The 18,925-nt window shown below is 41.1% G+C and overlaps 1 protein-coding gene across 6 annotated transcripts in view; it reads left to right on the top strand.

Annotated features, from left to right (window-relative positions):
- Positions 1-18,925, top strand: part of AMBRA1 (autophagy and beclin 1 regulator 1) — a 175,362-nt gene that overhangs the window by 114,258 nt on the left and 42,179 nt on the right. For all 6 annotated transcript variants that reach the window (XM_060018790.1, XM_060018789.1, XM_060018793.1 and 3 more), the window contains one exon: positions 16,479-16,589. In XM_060018790.1, coding sequence (XP_059874773.1) covers positions 16,479-16,589 — 111 coding nt within the window. The remainder of the gene's footprint in view (positions 1-16,478; positions 16,590-18,925) is intronic.

Here is an 18,925-nt window from a genome sequence, read left to right as displayed (position 1 = left end):
AGCCAGGCTGGGCCAGTAGGACAGAATGTCTTTTTGAGTATCTTAAAGGATCTAGTTACTAAGATTTTTGTCAGGCTCACTTTTAGCATAATCAGGATGTAGTTTTTACAAAATGCTCAACCATCTTCCTTTAAGCAGCTGCCGCCACATGGATTAGGAATTACTAACCTTTTGACCTTACTCAAAAAACCCTAGTCCCTTTACAAAAACTAAGTCAGCTGGATGCTTTATCTCAGTGTCGCAAGTCCTAAAATATGCAATATTTCCCTTGCACTAACTTGCAGGAAACCCATATGATCCTCGACCTTATAGATGTTTCCTTCACTCCAAAGTGAATGTGCAGTTGGCAGTCAAGACTGAGTATTGTATTCTGTATCCACTTTTTGATCTAACTTCACCTTTGCCCTCCAAGCCCAAGGGGCTTCTTTGTTGGCCCTCAGAGCTTACTCAGCCTTTCTGTCCCTGGGTAAATAGTAATGTGGCAGTGATTGCAGTGAAGTGACACCATGCTGTCCTTGGAGCTCGAGTCTCCTCTAAACTGAGTGAGCCAGGCTTGAGTTAGAGTCTCAGAGGCTTGGGGCCTCTGTGCCTTCCCCTCTGGGAGCAGCCTGTGGCCTCTTTCTTATATGCTGGCCCCAACTGACTCAGCCCAGTAATGCCGTACCCCGAAATGTACAGGTGTGATTTGACAGGAGCTTTTCACCCTTTACAAACTGGGCCTCCTAATGAGAATGTAGGCTCATAGAGCAATAATTCACGTGTAGGTGGCCTGTAAGGAAAGTTTTAACAAAAGAGTTGGTTGAGAAGCTGATTTATTTTCTTGCTTTAACTCTCTTGTCATGTGCTGAGTGGGGGCGTAAGAGGAGGGGCGGGTGGGGAATGGTGCTGCTGAAAGCATTTGTCTTCATTTCTGCCATCTCCCAGTGTTTATTACCCTGTGATCGGCAGATGAGGAAAGCTGCCAGTCAAACCCACGTTCAGCACATTTCCATTTCCCTTCATTGCAGATTTTAGGCTTTTGAAATTTGCATCCTCTTTGCAGCAGTAAAGGTCGTTTCCCTCCTGCTGCTGACAAGCCCAAGACCCTCTGGTCCAATTCTTCTCACTTGTGCTTCCACCAAACAATAAAAGCCGCAGGAGCCTCAGCAATCTAAGACAGGTGATTGGTGAGAGCTGTTCAGTGTTTGAGTCGGTCAGTCGCTCTCTTTATCTTTCTCTCTCACCTCTTATCTCCCTCAGTACTTTTCCCCGCCTCCCCCCACCCCATCTCTGCCCATCCGTCTGCTGCTCAGGCACCCACTGTAAGCAGCCCCGTTGTGCAACGGTGAGATGATGACAGCTTTCCGGACTCCTTTCCTGGCTTCACTCGGGGACCTGCCTAAGCCAGTGTCCTTCCAGCAGCAGAGGTTGCTAGGACCTAAATATAGGAAATGCCAGGTTGTGGGGGATGTGGAAGTGGAGGTAGAGTAATTCTTAATACTCTCATCCACCTGCATGTCTTCAGTCAGAAGTAGAGGCTTTGAGGAAATCCCTGCCTGGTGGGAGTCAACGCAAGGTTTTTTGTTTTTGTTTTGGGGTTGTTGGGCTTTTTTTTCCTCCGTTTCTCCTGAACACATTGGGGTTTGGAATGCTGTTCCTAAATATCTTTCGGTAGCATGTGTTCTTGTGAGCTTATTTGTGTTTGTCTTAAATAATGTTTGTGGGTGGAAGAAAGGTAATGATATTCATTTCTTTGAAAATGGATGTTCTGCCTTCATAATTACTTTTCCCAATTACATCATTAGTGTAAGTGTAGATAATTGCTTCATTAGGACATACATATCGAAGAAGGGGAGGTCTACAGAATGGGTGATGAAAACAGGCCTCAACGTCTTCATCTACCCACGCAGGAGCATCTTAGCTTGACTTCAGAGAGCTAGCAGGTACCAGTCACCCTGCCAACAGTCAAGATTAATCCTGGGTTTTAATGTGATAGGAGGAAGGAGTGAGGACCCAGTGAAGAGCAGCTTACTCCTTTGCTTTAGGCTGGTGATGCTTTGCTGAACTCCTGCTGACACTGGTACCAACAAGGCACCGTGATTTAATCATTGACGATCTCTGAACTGGGAAGCAAAGTAGTCTTGTGGCAGCCCCACCACCTTTGGACTTTCTGGAGCTTTCTAGGACTATTGGCATGAGCCCTGTGCTCTGTTTGACCTCTTTGAATGACTTTTTTTTTTTTTTTTGGAATGGCTTTTTAAGGGGAAATGGCCATGCCAGGCCTAGAAGTTACATTCTCCCATCAGACCTAAGGACCACCTGTAGGTTTGAATATGACTGATTTCACACCATGTCTGTGAATGACTTTATGTGTGCGCTATCTAGTTGTGCATTCTTTTTTTTATATAAATTTATTTATTTTATTTTACCTTTTTTTTTTTTTTCTGGCTGCGTTGGGTCTTCGTTGCTGCGTGCGGACTTTCTCTAGTTGCAGCGAGTGGGGGCTACTCTTCGTTGCGGTGCGCGGGCTTCTCATTGCGGTGGTTTCTCGTTGCGGAGCACGGGCTCTAGGTGCACGGGCTTCAGTAGTTGTGGCATATGAGCTTCAGTAATTGTGGCACGCAGGCTCTAGAGCTCAGGCTCAGTAGTGTGGCACACGAGCTTAGTTGCTCTGCGGCATGTGGGATCTTCCCGGACCAGGGCTCGAACCCATCTCCCCTGCATTGGCAGGCAGATTCTTAACCACTGCACCACCAGGGAAGCACTGTGCATTCTCTCTTTTAAGACACATTAAAAACGAATGCCAATACTACATACGTGTTCCCACTTATATGAGGTATCTAAAGTAGTCAGATTGATAGAAACAGAAAGAATTGTGGTCTGAGGGGAGAGTGAAAAGGGAAGTTGTTTAACGGGTATAGAGTTTCAGGTTTGTAAGTGTAAGATGAAAAAGTTCTGTTTCACAACAATGTGAATATACTTAACACTACTGAACTGTAACTGTAACTAACTGTACACTTAAAAATGGCTTAGATGGTAAATTTTATGTTATGTGCTTTTTGCCACAATTTTTAGAAAAGCGAATATCAGATTCTGTGTACTACTTACTCCATATAGGAAGGCTCTATCCACTGCTCTGGCCCTAATGACCATCAGGTTAATTTCTCTTCCTCCTCTTGGCCTGTTACAAAGCTTACTCTGCTATGGCCACATAATCCTGGTTTGAATTGTTGTTTTGAGAAAAATTTCGACGACACTGTGATGCGTAGAAATCTTTCATAGCTGTTTCTTTCCCCTTCCTTGCACAGTATCTGTATTCCAGGCCTTACTAATATCCTTGTTGAGTTCACAGGCTATATAATTTATTATTTTGTTGGCCTCATCTAATGCCTTTGACCTCAACAATTCTTTCTTGGGTCTGCTCCTAAAGTTCATGATTTGTATGTGGACTAATGCTACCCTTGTTTTTATGAGCAGGAGCTTTAGAGCCTTTAGGAGTTTACTGGACAATAAAATTATGTTGGTTTAGGGACCCAATTCCTGCTAAGAGCACGTATAGTCGGGAATTCTCTGGCGGTTCAGTGGTTAGGACTCCGTGCTCTCACTGCCTAGGGCCCAGATTCGATCCCTGGTTGGGGAGCTAAAAACCCCACAAGCTGCAGGGTGCGGCCCCCCCAAAAAAAGGGACACATATAGTCAATGACATCTGTATCTACAAAATACTTACCCTTTAATTTATGTTAAATATGTTTCGGACCTGGGAATTCTCTGGTGGTCCAATGGTTAGGGCTCCACACTTTCACTGCCGAGGGCGCAGGTTCCTGCAAGCTGCACAGTGAAGCTGAGGGAGGGGAAAATTTTATATGTGTGTGTGTGTGTGTGTATATATATGTATATATATTTCGGATCTTTACCATATAATGGTTGATCTCAACATCAGTTTCATTGACCAGTTAGAGCAGTTATTAAACAGCCTAAGTCTGATAGACCACATACCTTACTGAGAATATTTCCTATGTCATAATTATAGTCACCCATATGATATTTTGGGGGGTCTTTTTTTGTTTTAATTTATTTTTTATTGAGGTAACATTGGTTTATAACATTATATAAGTCTCATGTGTGGAATATAAAAAATAAAACAAAAATAAGTGAACAAACCAAACCAAACCAAACCAAACATGTGGATACAGAGAACAGAGTAGTGGGGTTTTATTTTGGTGTTTTTACAGAAAATGATGTCCCCTAATACTCCTCTTATCTTTTATTTTAGCCTCAGAAAAAAGCAAAGACTCGCTTCAGCTATAGGTGATATATTCAGAATTGTTTTGTTTTGTTTTGTTTTAATTTATTTTTGGCTGCGTTGAGTTTTCATTGCTTCGCGTGGGCTTTCTTCTAGTTGCGGTGAGCAGGGGCTGCTCTTTGTTGCAGTGGGCAGGCTTCTCATTGCGGTGGCTTCGTGTGGGCTTCAGTAGTTGTGGCATGTGGGCTCAGTAGTTGTGGCTCACGGGCTCTAGAGCACAGGCTCAGTAGTTGTGGCACACGGGCTTAGTTGCTCCGCGGCATGTGGAATCTTCCAGGACCAGGGCTCAAACCCGTGTCTCCTGCATTGGCGGATTCTTAACCGCTGCGCCACCAGGGAAGACCCCAGAATTGATCTTTGAAAGCCTACTTTTTCCTTCCTTTGGAAGGACATAAATCTGTTTCCCTCAACACTTTTATGATTGCTAGGTTCCATGCAGTGTGTTTTCTATAAATAAAAACTATTATCTTAATCTCATGTGAACCTGTGGTTCAGTTATAAAAACATACAGTGGAACATTATTCGACCATAAAAAGGAATGAAGTACTGATAAATGCTAAAACATGGATGAACTTTGAAAAAATTATGCTAAATGAAAGAAGCCAGACACAAACAGCCACTTATTGTATGATTCCATTCACATGAAATGTCCAAGAGAGGCAAAATTATACAGACAGAAAATAGATTCACTAATCTCTTCCCTTGCTTAGGGCAAGGGAGGGAGTGGGGCAGAGGGGAGGGGAGTAGCTGCTAATGGGTAAGGTATTTTGGAAGCTAGGGAATGATGAAAATATCCTGAAATTAGGTAGTAGTGACGGTTGTTGTAAATTTGATTTTGATAATGGTTGCACAATTGTGAAATATACTAAAACCCCTTAAATTATATGCTTTAATTAGGTAAATTATATGATATGTGAATTATATCATAATAAAGCTGTTATTTTTAAACAAACTACATATAGTTTGGTCATTTTCCTCAATGTCAAAACCATAAATGAGAACTAAGAGAAACATCTACCCTTGGAGGAAGTCTTGTTATTTGCCACCAGGAACTCTTTCCAGGTCCCCAGGCTATAGAATAGTTGACTATGATCTTGGATGAGACTTTTTAAATTGGTGATAAGGTGATAAAGTGAGAGTTACAACATGCTTAGTTATATACTCCTTCATGGAACAGATTTAAAGACTGCATTTTTTAAAAAAAATATTTATTTATTTATTTTTGGCTGCATTGGGTCTTCATTGCTGTGTGGGCTTTCTCTGGTTGTGGCGAGCGGGGGCTACTCTTCGTTGCGGTGCACAGGCTTCTCATTGTGGTGGCTTCTCTTGTTGCAGAGCAGAGGCTCTAGGTGCGTGGGCTCAATAGTTGTGGTGCACAGGCTTAGTTGCTCCGCGGCATGTGGGATCTTCCTGGACCAGGGCTCAAACCCGTGTCCCCTGTATTGGCAGGCAGATTCTTAACCACTGATCCACCAGGGAAGTTCCTAAAGACTGCATTTAAATAAAGCTTTCTGGAAAGAGGAATAAGTATTCTTCCTAGGATGCCATTCAATATATACTTATGAAGAATGCTTTTTATGTCCAAATAATCCTGTGTTGTATTGCTCTAAGAATTATTTTTCATGGACAGAAACCAATTTATTATTTACAAAGAACTCAGACAATCTATAAAAAAAAACAAAAAAACTTAAAAATACACAAAAGGTGCGGGTAAGCAGTGCACAGTAAAAGAAATAAAATGAGCCAGTAAACAAATATGGAACGAAAAGATGCTCACCAATACTCTTAAATTATTAAAGAAGTATGAAGGGCTACCAAAAGTGGAATTGCCATATTTTACTTCATAAATTGAACAAAAGTTATATTGAATACTGTTTTTTAATAATAGCATTATTGAGATGTAGTTCACATACTGTATAGTTCACCTATTTTAAGTGTACAATTCAGTGGTGTTTAGTATATTCACAGAGTTGTGCAATCATTGCCACTATCTATGTATTTCAGAACATTTTTATCACCTTGTAAAAAACCCCATGCCCATTAGCAGTCACTTCCCCCTCCCCCCTCCACTTCCCCTGCCCACTCCAGCCCTAGGCAATTTCTGATCTACTTTTTGACTGTTGCTTTGCCTATTCTAGACATTTCATGTAAATGGAATCATACAATATGTGGTCTTTTGTGGCTGGCTCTCTAAGAAGAATTTTGAAAAGTTGCTTAGTTCTTCAGTTGGATCTGCCCTGGGGTTTCCAGTTTCAGTTCTGCTGACCAATTAGCAAGCTGGTTCTTGGCTTCATATCACAACCAAGCAGAAGAGTAACTGTGTTTCTCGGCTGATGCGTGTTTTCGCCCCCAGCCCCATTCTTATTCTGCCTTCCCAGCAGCAGCACAGTCAGACGGCTGTTCTGAATTAGGCCGCCTCAAATGCAGCAATTTTATAGGACTGAGATATAATTTAATCGCTTCCTTCTTTGTAACTTGCCCTTCTTTAACCTCCCGAATTAGCTTTTCTGATAGATTTGCTAATGATTCCTATTGTTGCATATTTTCGCTGTACTGTTGAATCATACTCTTCATATCCCTGCTCCTAGAACAGATCTTGGAGAGAGCCTAAAAAGCTGTTCTGGAAAAAAGGGTCCCTGATTCTCCTTTCCAAGGAACAGGAGAGAAGAGTCTGAGAGAAGCAGAGGTAGAAAGATGTATGCAGACTTGGTAGAGCTCACCTACCATGTGACTGTCATGACTATTAAAATTTTATCCCTAGACATATTCCCAACGCTTCCAGCCTGCAAGTTGAACACAGGACTCAGAGAATGAGACTTAGCAGTTTGGTTTTTGCCATGGTTGTTTTCTTTTCTTTTTTTTTTTTTAAAGAAGAGAAGGTTTTTTGTTTTTTGTTTTTAATATAAATTTATTTATTTATTTTTGGCTGCATTGGGTCTTCATTGCTATGCGCAGACTTTCTCTAGTTGCAATGAGTGGAGGCTACTCTTTGTTGTGGTGCGTGGGCTTCTCATCGCGCTGGCTTCTCTTTGTTGCGGAGCACGGGCTCTAGGCACGCAGGCTTCAGTAGTTGTGGCCCACGCGCTCAGTAGTTGTGGCTCGCGGGCTCTAGAACACAGGCTCAGTAGTTGTGCACGGGTTTAGTTGCTCTGCGGCATGTGGGATCTTCCTGGCCCAGGGCTCGAACCCGTGTCCTGTATTGGTAGGCGGATTCTTAACTGCTGTGCCACCAGGGAAGCCCTCCATGGTTGTTTTCTGATGGTTGGCCAGGATCACTGGATTCAAGTTTCTTTTCCCTTTCATTTTGTCTTTTGTCAGAATAATCTTCATTTACTCTTTTGCTCTGAGGCTCCAGAAGAAGAGCTCTGTGGTTGTGAGGTAGAAAGTGAACTGCTATGACTAACAGTATGCTTATGGACAGCCGCTCTTTCCACCGTTTCCTAGAACATGAATGAGAGTCTTGGGCTCTCTCTCTCTCTCTCTTTTTAAATTAATAGACTTTTTTTTAGAGCAGTCTTAGGTTTACAGAAAAATTAAGTTGAAAGTACAGACAGCTCCCATATACCTTCCTCCCTCCCCACACACCCATAGCCTCCTCCCCCACCATCAGCATCCTGCCCCAGAGTGATACATTTGTTATAATCCATGAACCAACCTTGAAACATCATTATCACCCAAAGTCCATAGTTTACATTAGGGTTCACTGTTAGTGTTGTAAATTCTGTGGGTTTTGCCAAAAATATGGTGACATGATCCACCATTATAGTACCGTACAAAATAGTTTCACTGCGACAAAAAAAGTCTCCTTGTGCTCCACCTGTACATTCCTCTCTCCCCCCCAAACTCCTGGCAACCACTGATCTTTACTGTGTGCACAGTTTTGGCTTTTCCAGAATGACATATAGTTTAGAATCATACAATATATAGCTTTTTGCTTCTTTCACTTAATAATATATACTTAAATTTCTTCCATGTTTTTTCATGGCTTGATAGCTCATTTCTTTTTAGAACTGAATAATATTCCATTGTATGGATGTACCACAGTTTATTTATCCATTCTCCTATTAAAGGACATCTTGGTTGCTTTTAAGGTTTGGCAGTTACAAATAAAGTTGCTATAAACATCTCTGTGTAGGTTTTGTGTGGACATAACGCTTTCAACTCATTTGTGTAAATACCAAGGAGCATGATTGCTGGATCATATGGTAAGAGTATGTTTAGTTTTGCAAGAAACTGCCAAACTGTCTTCCAAAGTGGCTGTACCATTTTGCATTCCCACCAGCAAGGAATGGGAGTTCCTGTTGTTTCACATCCTGTTCCGCATTTGGTGTTATCAGTGTTTTGGATTTCAGCGATTCTGACAATCGTGTAGTGGTTTCTCTTTGTTGTTTTAATTTGCAGTTCCCTGATGAGGAATGATGTTGAGCATCTTTTCATATGCTTATGTGCCTTCTGTATATCTTCTTTGGTGAGGTGTCTGTTTAGATCCTTTGCCCATTTTTTAATTGGGTTTTTTGTTATTGTTGAGTTTTAAGAGTTCTTTGTATATTTTGGATACCAGTCCTTTATCAGTTAAGTGTTTTGCAAAGATTTTCTGCCAGACTGTTGTCTCTTCATTCTCTTTAACAGTGTCTTTCACAGAGCAAAAGTTTTTAATTTTAATGAAGTAAAATTTGTCAATTTTTTCTTTTCATGGATTGTACTTCTGGTGTTGTATCTTAAAAGTCTTTGCCAAGCCCAAGGTCACCTAGATTATCTCTTATATTATCTCCTAGGAGTTAGAGTTTTGTGTTTTACGTCTAGGTCTATCCAATTTGAGTTAATTTTTTGAAAAGTGTAAGGTTTGTGTCTAGGTTTATTTTATAGTTTTGTATATGGATATCCAGTTGTTTCAGTACTGTTTTTGAAGAGATTCAGTTCTCTATTGAATTGCCTTTGCTCCTTTGTCAAAGATCAGTTTACTATATTTGTGTGGGTTTATTTCTGATCTCTTTTTTCTGTTCCATTGGTCTAGACATAGATCAAGAATAGGTCTAGACATAGATCTAGAATAGACATATTCTTTCACCAATGCCACACTATCTTGATGACTGTAGCTTTATAGTAAGTCTTGACGTCAGATAGTGTCCTCCAAATTTGTTCTTTCTTTGCATATTGCGTTGGCTATTCTGGATCTTTTGCCTTTCCAGATAAACTTTAGAATCAGCTTTTTTTTGATATTCACAAAGTAATGTTCTAGGATTTTGACTGGGATTGCATTGAATCTATAGATCCAGTTAGGAAGAATTGACATCTTAACAGTGCTAAATATTCCTATCCATGAACATGGAGTATCTCTCCAATATTTTTTCAGATCTTGTGTGATTTGTTTCATCAGATAGATCTTGTACATGTTTTGTTAGATTTATACTTAAGGTTTTCATTTTTTTGGGTGCTAATATAAATGATATTGTATTTTTAACTTCAAATTCCAATTCCATTTATTCATTTATTCATTGCTGGCATATAGGAAAGCAGTTGACTTCTATCTTGCAACTTAATATAATCACTTAATAGTTCCAGGAGGTTTTGTTTTTTGCTTGTTTGTTGTTTTATTCTTTGGGATTTTCTACATAAACAATTATGTTATCTGTGAACAAAGAAAGTTTTATCTCTTCTTCTCCAATCTGTATACCTCTTACTTTTCTTGTCTTATTGCATTAAGTAGGCTTCCAGTACAGTGTTGAAGAGGAGTGGTGAGAGGAGACATCCTTGCTTGTTCCCAGTCTTAGGGGGAAAGCATATACAGTTAACCCTTGAACAATGTGGGGAGAAAGGGACTCTGACCCCCGCACAGTTGAAAATCCATGTATAACTTTACAGTCAGCCCTCCATATCTACTGTTCCACACCCTGGATTCAGCCAACTGCAGATCATGTAGTACTGTATACGTATTTATTGAAAAAATCTGCATGTTAATGGACCCACATCGTTCAAACGCATATGTTTTTCTAGGGTCAACTGTCATTTCTCACCTTTAAATGTAGCTATGGGTTTTTTGTAGACATTGTTTATCAACTTGAGAAGTTCCCCACTCTTCCCAGTTTGATGATAGTTTTTATCAAAAATAGGTTTTAGAGTTTGTCAGGTGCCTTTTCTGTATCTATTGATATGATCATATGAGTTTTCTTCTTTATCCTGTTGATGTGATGTATCATATTATTAACTGATTTTGAAATGTTTAACCAGCCTTGCCTACTGGAATAAATCCCCATTTGGTCATAGTGTGTAACTTTTTTTTTTATACATTATTATATTCAATTTGCCAACATTTTGTTGAGCATTTTTACTTCTGTGTTCATAAAAGATATTAGACTGTAGTTCTCCTTTCTTCAATGTTTTTGTCCAGTTTTGGTATCAGGGTAGTGCTGGCCTCAGAAGCAGTCCCACTTCTGTTTTCTTGAAGAGATTACGGAGATTTGGTGTAATTTCTTCCTTAGGTGTTTGGTAGAATTTACCAATGAACCCACCTGGGCCTGGCACTTTCTGTCTTAAGAGGTTTTTAATGATTGATTCAGTGTAATAGATATAGGCCTATTCAGATCATCTGTTTCTTCTTGTGTCAATTTTGGTAGTCTGTGTCTTTCAAGGAATTGGTCCATTTCACCTAGCTTATCAAACTTGTGGGCCTTGAGTTGTTCATAATAGTCCTTTACTATCCTTTTAGTGTCCATGGGATCAGTAGTGATAGCTTGTCTTTCATTTCTGGTATTAATAATTTGTATCTTCCCTCTTTTTTTCTTTGTTAGCCTGGCTAAAGGTTTATTGATTTTATTGGTCCTTTCAAAGAACCAGCTTTTGATTTCATTGATTTTTTTTCCTCTGTTGATTTCCTGTTTTCAGTCTCACTGATTTCTGCTCTAATTTTGATTATTTCTTTTCTTCTGCTTACTTTGGATTTAATTTGCTCTTCTTTTTGTTTCCTAAAGTGGAAGTTTAAATTATTGATTTTAGATCTTTCTTCTTTTCTAGTATGTGCATTCAAAGCAGTAACATTCCCTCTAAACGCTGCTTTCACTACATCCCACAAATTTTAATTAGTTGTATTTTCATTTAGTTAAAAATATTTTAGGGCTTCCCTAGTGGCGCAGTTGTTGGGAGTCCGCCTGCTGATTCAGGGAACACGGGTTCGTGCCCTGGTATGGGAGGATCCCACATGCCGCGGAGCGGCTGGGCCCGTGAGCCATGGCCGCTGAGCCTGCGCGTCCGGAGCCTGTGCTCCACAACGGGAGAGGCCACAACAGTGAGGGGCCCGCGTACCGCAAAAAAATAAAAGAAAGAAAGAAAAAAATATTTTAAAATTTCTCTTGCAATGTCTTCTTTGAGCCATGTGTTACTTAAAGTGTGTTGCTTAATCTCCAAGTATTTAGAGATTTTTCAAGTTATCTTTCTGTTTCTGATTTCTAGTTTAATTTCCTTGTGTTCTGACAGCATACTTTGTATGATTTCAGTTCTTTTAAATTTGTTACAGTGTGTTTTGTGGACCAGAATGTGGTCTATCTTGGCCTAAGCTTTTTTTCAAGGAGAACATTACTAAGGAGTCTGGGTCCTATGCATTTGCTCTTAATTCTGAAATGAAGTGCTTCTCTTCCTTGGTCCTGGCACATTATTTGGGCCAGTCTCTTACAAAAGAACCTCTGTCTATGAGCTGTTGACTCCAGAGCTATACCTATAGAGGAGAAGCATACAGAGATTGGAGTAAATGATTAAATAATTTTAATGGTGGTCATTTATTAGACACTTACTATTTGCCATCACTTTACAATTATTATTTCAGTAAGTTTTCCAAATAGCCCTATAAGTTGAAAGGATTTTTATTATCTTTTTACAGATAAGGAAACTGAGGTTCAGAGAGATTGATTTACACAAAGTGATACTAATATAGGTACTAGCAGGAAGAGTCAAAATCGGGTCCATCTGATTCTGAAGCCCGTATTCTCAGAAACAATGTTAAAAACAGACACATGAGATCCCAGTTCAAGCCAAACTCTAATCCATGGCAGAAATGGAAAACTGGAAGTTTGCTAAAGGAATATTTGTATAATGCTGTGCCTTTTATTGGTTTCTCTCCAAAATCAGTATCTCCAACAGTTTTGGTGCCTTTAGCAGCAAGCATTCCAGTAGTAGTGCTTCCTAAGAGCACCTATCTTGGAGTAAAATGTAGGCTGTATTTATCTAACTTGGAGTTTCCCAACCAGGAATGATTTTGATCCCCAGGGAACATTTGACAATGTCTGGATACATTTTTGGTGGTCACAACTGGGTGACTACTGGCATCTAGTGGGAAGAGGCCAGGGGTACTGCTAAACATCCTGCAGTGCACAAGACCCACCCTACCCCCTAAACAAAGAATTATCTGACCCAAAATATCAATAGTGGAGGTTGAGAAACCCTGAGTCTAGCTTGTTCCATTCTGTTATTACTGAGAAAACCTTGATCCCTCAGAAATCCCTCAGCATTCTGTCAGGATTTGGTTTCCAAGGCTAAGTGCCTCCTATGTAAATACTTTGTGGGTCAGTCCATTAATTCATTCTGGCACATTTCCTGTACCTTGAGCTTAGTAGCCAGAGGCCTGTTAAATGGTTGGGCTTTTTTTTTAATAGGGAGCTACTTTTTCTTCCTGATGTTTCTTGAGAGACAGGCTCAGTTGGCCTGCAGCTCTTACAGAAGAGAACCTGGTGACAATAATCTGTTGCTGGCATCTTTAGCTCCCTAATCTATGTTTACGCAGCGCTGAAAATCAACTCTCCCTGCTGCCAGGCCCCATTCCTCCTTAACACTCTGGCACCACTGGCAGAGAATACCTCCCTAGTCTCTTCCACACAGTTCAACCATACATGATTATTTTATTGCACAGCTGTTTTCCAGAAGACGTTTCCTGAGGCATGGATATACAGGGTGCTTCTGGAGCTGTGAGTTGGAGCCTCAGTCATTTCTGTTCCAGTTGCAGATATATCCACAGCGCTCTTAAAGCATCTGGTATTTTCCTTAACTGTTTTCCTGTTTGTAGCTCTCGTCCTCTCCCCCAGATTTTAAGCTCCTACGATATGGGGTTTGTTTTTTCAATTTTTTTCGTATCCTGTCTTAGGAACTAGCATTTCTTTCATCATATACTAAGAAAATCAACTTGCCTTCTTCCATTTTGGGTTATATGCTTTTCTGTTAAAAGTTGGAGGAAATTATAAGGAACTAAAATCATTTGAGAGAGACTGGTGGTCAGAGGCTGATACCAACCATCTAGATAAAGATAAGCAAGCCAGAGGAACAATTCATAAACTCAATGGAATTGAGCCTGGGTCCAAATAAAACTGAATAATTCTTTCCTGAGTAGTGGACCTTGGAATTTAAAAAGTTATTTTCATTATCAAGGAGGCCTAGAAAACTCAAGAAAGTTCCTATTAAGGAAGCCCTATAGGGGAACTTCCCTGGTGGCGCAGTGGTTAAGAATCCACTTGCCAATACAGGGGACATGGGTTCGATCCCTGGTCCAGGAAGATCCCACATGCTGCGGAGCAACTAAGCCTGTGTGCCACAACTGCTTGAGCCTGTGCTCTTCAGCCCGCGAGCCACAACTGCTGAGCCCGCGTGCTGCAACTACTGAAGTCCATGCACCTAGAGCCCATCCTCTGCAACAAGAGAAGCCACCACAATGAGAAGCCCACACACCGCAGCGAAGAGTAGCCCCCGCTCGCTGCAACTATAGAAAGCCCTCGCGCAGCAACCAAGACCCAACACAGCAATAAATAGATAGATAGATGGATAGATGGATAAATAAATAAATTTATTTATTTATTTACAAAAAGAAAGTCCTATAGGTAGCTTACCCTCCTCATGACCCAGAGGTTCAGCAAAATTTCCCAAGTTAGATATCATTATTACAGAATTTTCTGTAAAGTTTAAGCAAAGGCATATATTTACCTCATTTAAGCGATATGCCACAGGGCCCTCAATAGGGATTTTTTTTTTTTTTTCTGCGTTGGGTCTTCGTTGCTGTGCACAGGTTTTCTCTAGTCGCGGCAAGCGGCGGCTACTCTTTGTTGCGGTGTGTGGGCTTGTCATTGTGGTGGCTTCTCTTGTTGTGGAGCACGGGCTCTAGGTGCGTGGGCTTCAGTAGTTGTGGCACGTGGGCTCAGTAGTTGTGGCTCACGGGCTCTAGAGCACAGGCTCAGCAGTTGTGGTGCACGGGCTTAGTTGCTCCACGACATGTGGGATCTTCCCAGGCCAGGGCTTGAACCCGTGTTCCCTGCAATGGCAGGCGGATTCTTAACAACTGCGCCACCAGGGAAGCCCCCTCAATAGGGATTTGAGGTCAGTGGGTCATTGACAGAACCCTCAAATGCTGTCTTTCTTAGGCCTTCAGAGAGATCATGACCATTTTGAACAATGTCTTTGAACCTGCAAGATTATAAAGAATGTATTGTTTGGATGGTATTGGTTTATCTAAAGCAGTATTTCTCAACCTTTATTTTATCATTACCTTCCTAAGGAGCCTTTTTAGACATCTTTTTCCCTAATCACCCCCCTCCCATGAAATTTTAATATCACAGATAATGCTGTGTATCTGTTCATATACTGCAGTACTTTGGCAGGGACTGGGGATTGTACTCTCTAAGATTTTTCCCCCACCATGAATAGTTTTCACCCCCATGGGGGCAGTCCTGCCCATGTTGACGATATTTTAATCTAGAAGTATCATCATCTTGGGAATGAATTGTTTGTGCCTTTCTTAACAAATTGAAACAGGGACAAAGACTCTATCAGTAAACGAATGTTAAAAAAGAGTCTTCTCATGCAATGGCCTGAAGCAACTGAGGAAGAGTGAGAAGACTACTTTTCTCATATTTCATAGCTTATATGGAGGACATTTTCTCTCTGAACAACCTCTTGACCATCTGAGGAAAGAACAGGGAAACACCAGGAGTAGCAGAGCAATAAATGCAGCGTTCTAAAAGGAGGGAAAAAAAAAAAAAGACAAGACCCTCTTGCAGTGAAATGCAGAGGAGGAAAATGGTGATACTGAAGAATCTGGGTATAGAACTGTCCATTGTTCCAAGGTTAGTCAGCTCTAACAAGTTCAGTTTCTCAAAGTCAGAGTTGACTTGCAGCAGAGAGTACCATTTAGGTTGTGTAGCACATAAGAATGTTCTATTCTCCCAAGAGGGTTTGGCTCTGTCTGATCAGAAGGGTGGGTGTGTATGAAATGCACCTCGGAAGGAGGAGGAGGAAGAGATGACATGTTCAAGTAAAATGAAATACAACTGCAAATTAAAGTGTCACCCTGTTTTAAAAAAATCCCTTTTTTATTTAATTGGTTACCAAGGAAAAAAATGTCATACAGAAGTGTATGTCTCAGGGAAAGTTAAACTGTGAGATGTTACAAGTGAATCTGGATTCAAGGAAGTTCTCCTGGGGTGGGGCAGGGCAGGAGTTATAAAATACTGCCTTAATAAAAATATTCTGAGGGGGAAAAGCTAGGCTCATAAATTTCTATTGTGTTACATGCCAGAGGTCCAGAAGAGATTAACAAATATTACCTCATTTGTTCTTTCCTGTCTCTCTCTATCCTATCAGCTGAATGCTGGCTGCCTCTTCCCTGGGGGAAGCCTCCTTTTGAGATGTTTTATTAGGAGGAAGGTCATATACAAAGGAGATGCTTTCTCCCAAAGGGTGCTGCTTACCACAAAGACATCCAGGGACTGAATGCTTTTCTGTGTTAATGGTGTCCTACCATTTTTCATGTGTCTTTCCCAGAATTTTTATGAACACCCATTTGTCTCTTTAGATTGTGAGCCTACCAGATAGGATATATACAGTACGTGCCACATTGTTGGCACTCAGTAAATGTTATGTAATAATGGGAAGGGGGGCTGATTTATATTATACTGTACTATACTATACTATACTATACTATACTATACTATACTATACTATACTATACTATATTGTATTATACTATATTTACATGTAGAATTGTTCTTGAGAAACATGTCTGGTTTCTCTGAGATAGAGACTTGACAGATAGGGCTTGTCAGCTTTCTTCAGCCTTAGTTGTGATTCTTTTCTCCCTTTTCTACTAATCCTAGTTTTGTCTCATGTTTGCAATGGAAACATATAGATAAACACTATAATGTGCTCTCTTTGTCTTCTCCCCAACCAGGGGCAGTGATTGGTGATGGACAGTCTGCCGTGGCCAGTAACATTGCCAATACTACCTACCGGCTCCAGTGGTGGGACTTCACTAAGTTTGACCTCCCAGAAATCAGTAATGGTAAGCCAAGGTAGAACTGGGGATACTGGTGGAAGGTCTGACTCTTACTGGTGAGCCAGAGCTCAGAAACCCACATAGCACTGGATTTTTCATCGCCTCCTTGAGCAGCTGACTGCCGTGTGCCATTTCTGCAGTTCTTCTCTGACTCTCGTTAAGCAATTCAACAAACGTGTATTGAGCACCCACCCTGAGCAGTGAACAATGCTTTGGTACAGTGATCAGAACAATGCTAAGGTGGACACCAAAATGAAGATATCTGCCCCAGGAGTTTACCGACTAGTAGTTCATTGTCGCAAGCCTAGAAGTTTGGGTGGAACTGAGAGGAAGAGAAGGAGAAGGGAGTGTAGGAACTGAGAGCCAGACCCTTGAGGAAAGACTACAGTGATGATAAACTCATTTATTAATCTAGATCTGAATAGAACAAAGGGAGTGGCCTGATTGATGTGTGATTTACAAACATGTCTGTCTGTCAGTCCATTTTCCCAGCTTCTACGAGTCCTCAATCCCATGTCCCAGTTGTTCGATTGAAACCACATCATTTTTTAAAAAATTAATTAATTTATTTATTTATTGGCTGTGTTGGGTCTTCCGTTGCTGTGTGCGGGCCCTCTCCAGTTGAAGCGAGTGGGGGCCACTCCTCGCCATAGTGCGAGGGCTTCTCACTGCGGTGGCCTCCCCTGCCACAGAGCACAGGCTCCAGGCGCTCAGGCTTCAGCAGTCTTGGCACACGGGCTTCAGTAGTTGTGGCTCGTGTGCTCCAGAGCCCAGGCTCAGCAGTTGTGGTGCACGGGCTTGGTTGCTCCACGGCATGTGGGATCTTCCCGGACCAGGGCCTGAACCCATGTCCCCTGCATTAGCAGGCGGATTCTCAACCACTGCGCCACCAGGGAAGCCCAATCACAGCATTTTAGACATCTCATTTCACTTTCTATCTGATGACGGACTCTCACACATCCTTGGGAAGTAGTGATTCAGCCTCTGCTTGAACACTTCAGATAGGTCACACTGTCTGATGAGTTGGCCCTAGTCCATCACTGCTAAATTCCTGTTCAAATGTTTTTTCTTATACCCAGCCACCATTTCCCTTGCTGTCACTTCCTCCCATTGGTCCTAGTTCTACCTCTGAATCTCCATAGAGTAAGTTTAATGACGTCTCTTCTAAGTGACAGTTCTCAAGCTATTTGAAGATAAACTGCCATTTCCCTTTAAATCATTCTTTTTGGGCCAGAATTCCTGAGATTCCTTTTAGGATCTGTTTTTCAAATCCTTGACAGTTCTGCTCATTTCCCCTTTAAGCTTTGAGGTGGCAGAACAACGTAGAACACTCCAGATGAGAGCTGTCCAAAACAGAGTACAATGATGGTTTGGACAGTGTTAGTTCAGCTTAAGATTTCAACAGCTTTTTCTGAAGCCACTATTGAGTTTGCAGTTACTTAAAATTCCTTGATGGGACTTCCCTGGTTGCACAGTGGTTAAGAATCTGCCTGCCAATGCAGGAGACACGGGTTCGATCTCTGGTCCAGGAAGATCCCACATGCCGTGAAGCAACTAAGCCCATGCGCTACAGCTACTGAGCCTGCACTCTTGAGCCTGCGAGCCACAACTACTGGGCCCGTGTGCTGCAACAAGGGAAGCCACCGCAATGAGAAGCCTGCTCACCGGAATGAAAAGTAGCTCCTGCTCACCACAACTAGAGAAAGCCCGTGCACAGCAACGAGGACCCAATGAAGCCAAACATAAATAAATAATAAATAAATGTATTTATTTATTAAAAAAATACTTGATAACTATTAATAAACCAAGACTTTACTGTTCTGTACGACTTGTGCAGTTCGAATGTTTTAAAAACCAAAGGTTTGTATTTGTTTCTGTTAAGTTTTATCTTAATAGTGTCAATTGCTCTTCTTAGTTCCTGCCTCAACATTTTTTTGAACTTTGATTCAGCCCTTTTTTTCCCAACCTTACATCATCTTCTAATTTGATAAACATACTTTCTCTCTCTTTTTTTTTTTTAACACTAAGTACTTTAATTCTTTTTTTTTTTTTTTTTTTTGGCTGCATAGGGTCTTAGTTGCAGCATGAGGGCTCTTTTGTTGTGGCGGGAGTGCTTAGTTGCCCCGAGGCATGTAAGATCTTAGTTCCCCGACCAGGGATCAAACCTGAGTCCCCTGCATTGGAAGGTGGGTTCTTAATCACTGGACCACCGGGGAAGTCCCTCTGTCTTACTTTGTTTTTCTGGTTTTTAAAAAAATATTTATTTATTTACTTACTTGGTTGTGCCAGGTCTTAGTTATGGCAGGCAGGCTCCTTAGTTGAGGCATGAGAATTCTTAGTTG

Source organism: Delphinus delphis, chromosome 8 (assembly GCF_949987515.2).
Source record: "Delphinus delphis chromosome 8, mDelDel1.2, whole genome shotgun sequence".
NCBI lineage: Eukaryota > Metazoa > Chordata > Mammalia > Artiodactyla > Delphinidae > Delphinus > Delphinus delphis.
The sequence above is the reverse complement of the archived record's forward strand: the minus strand, read 5'-3'. Positions and strand labels throughout refer to the sequence as shown.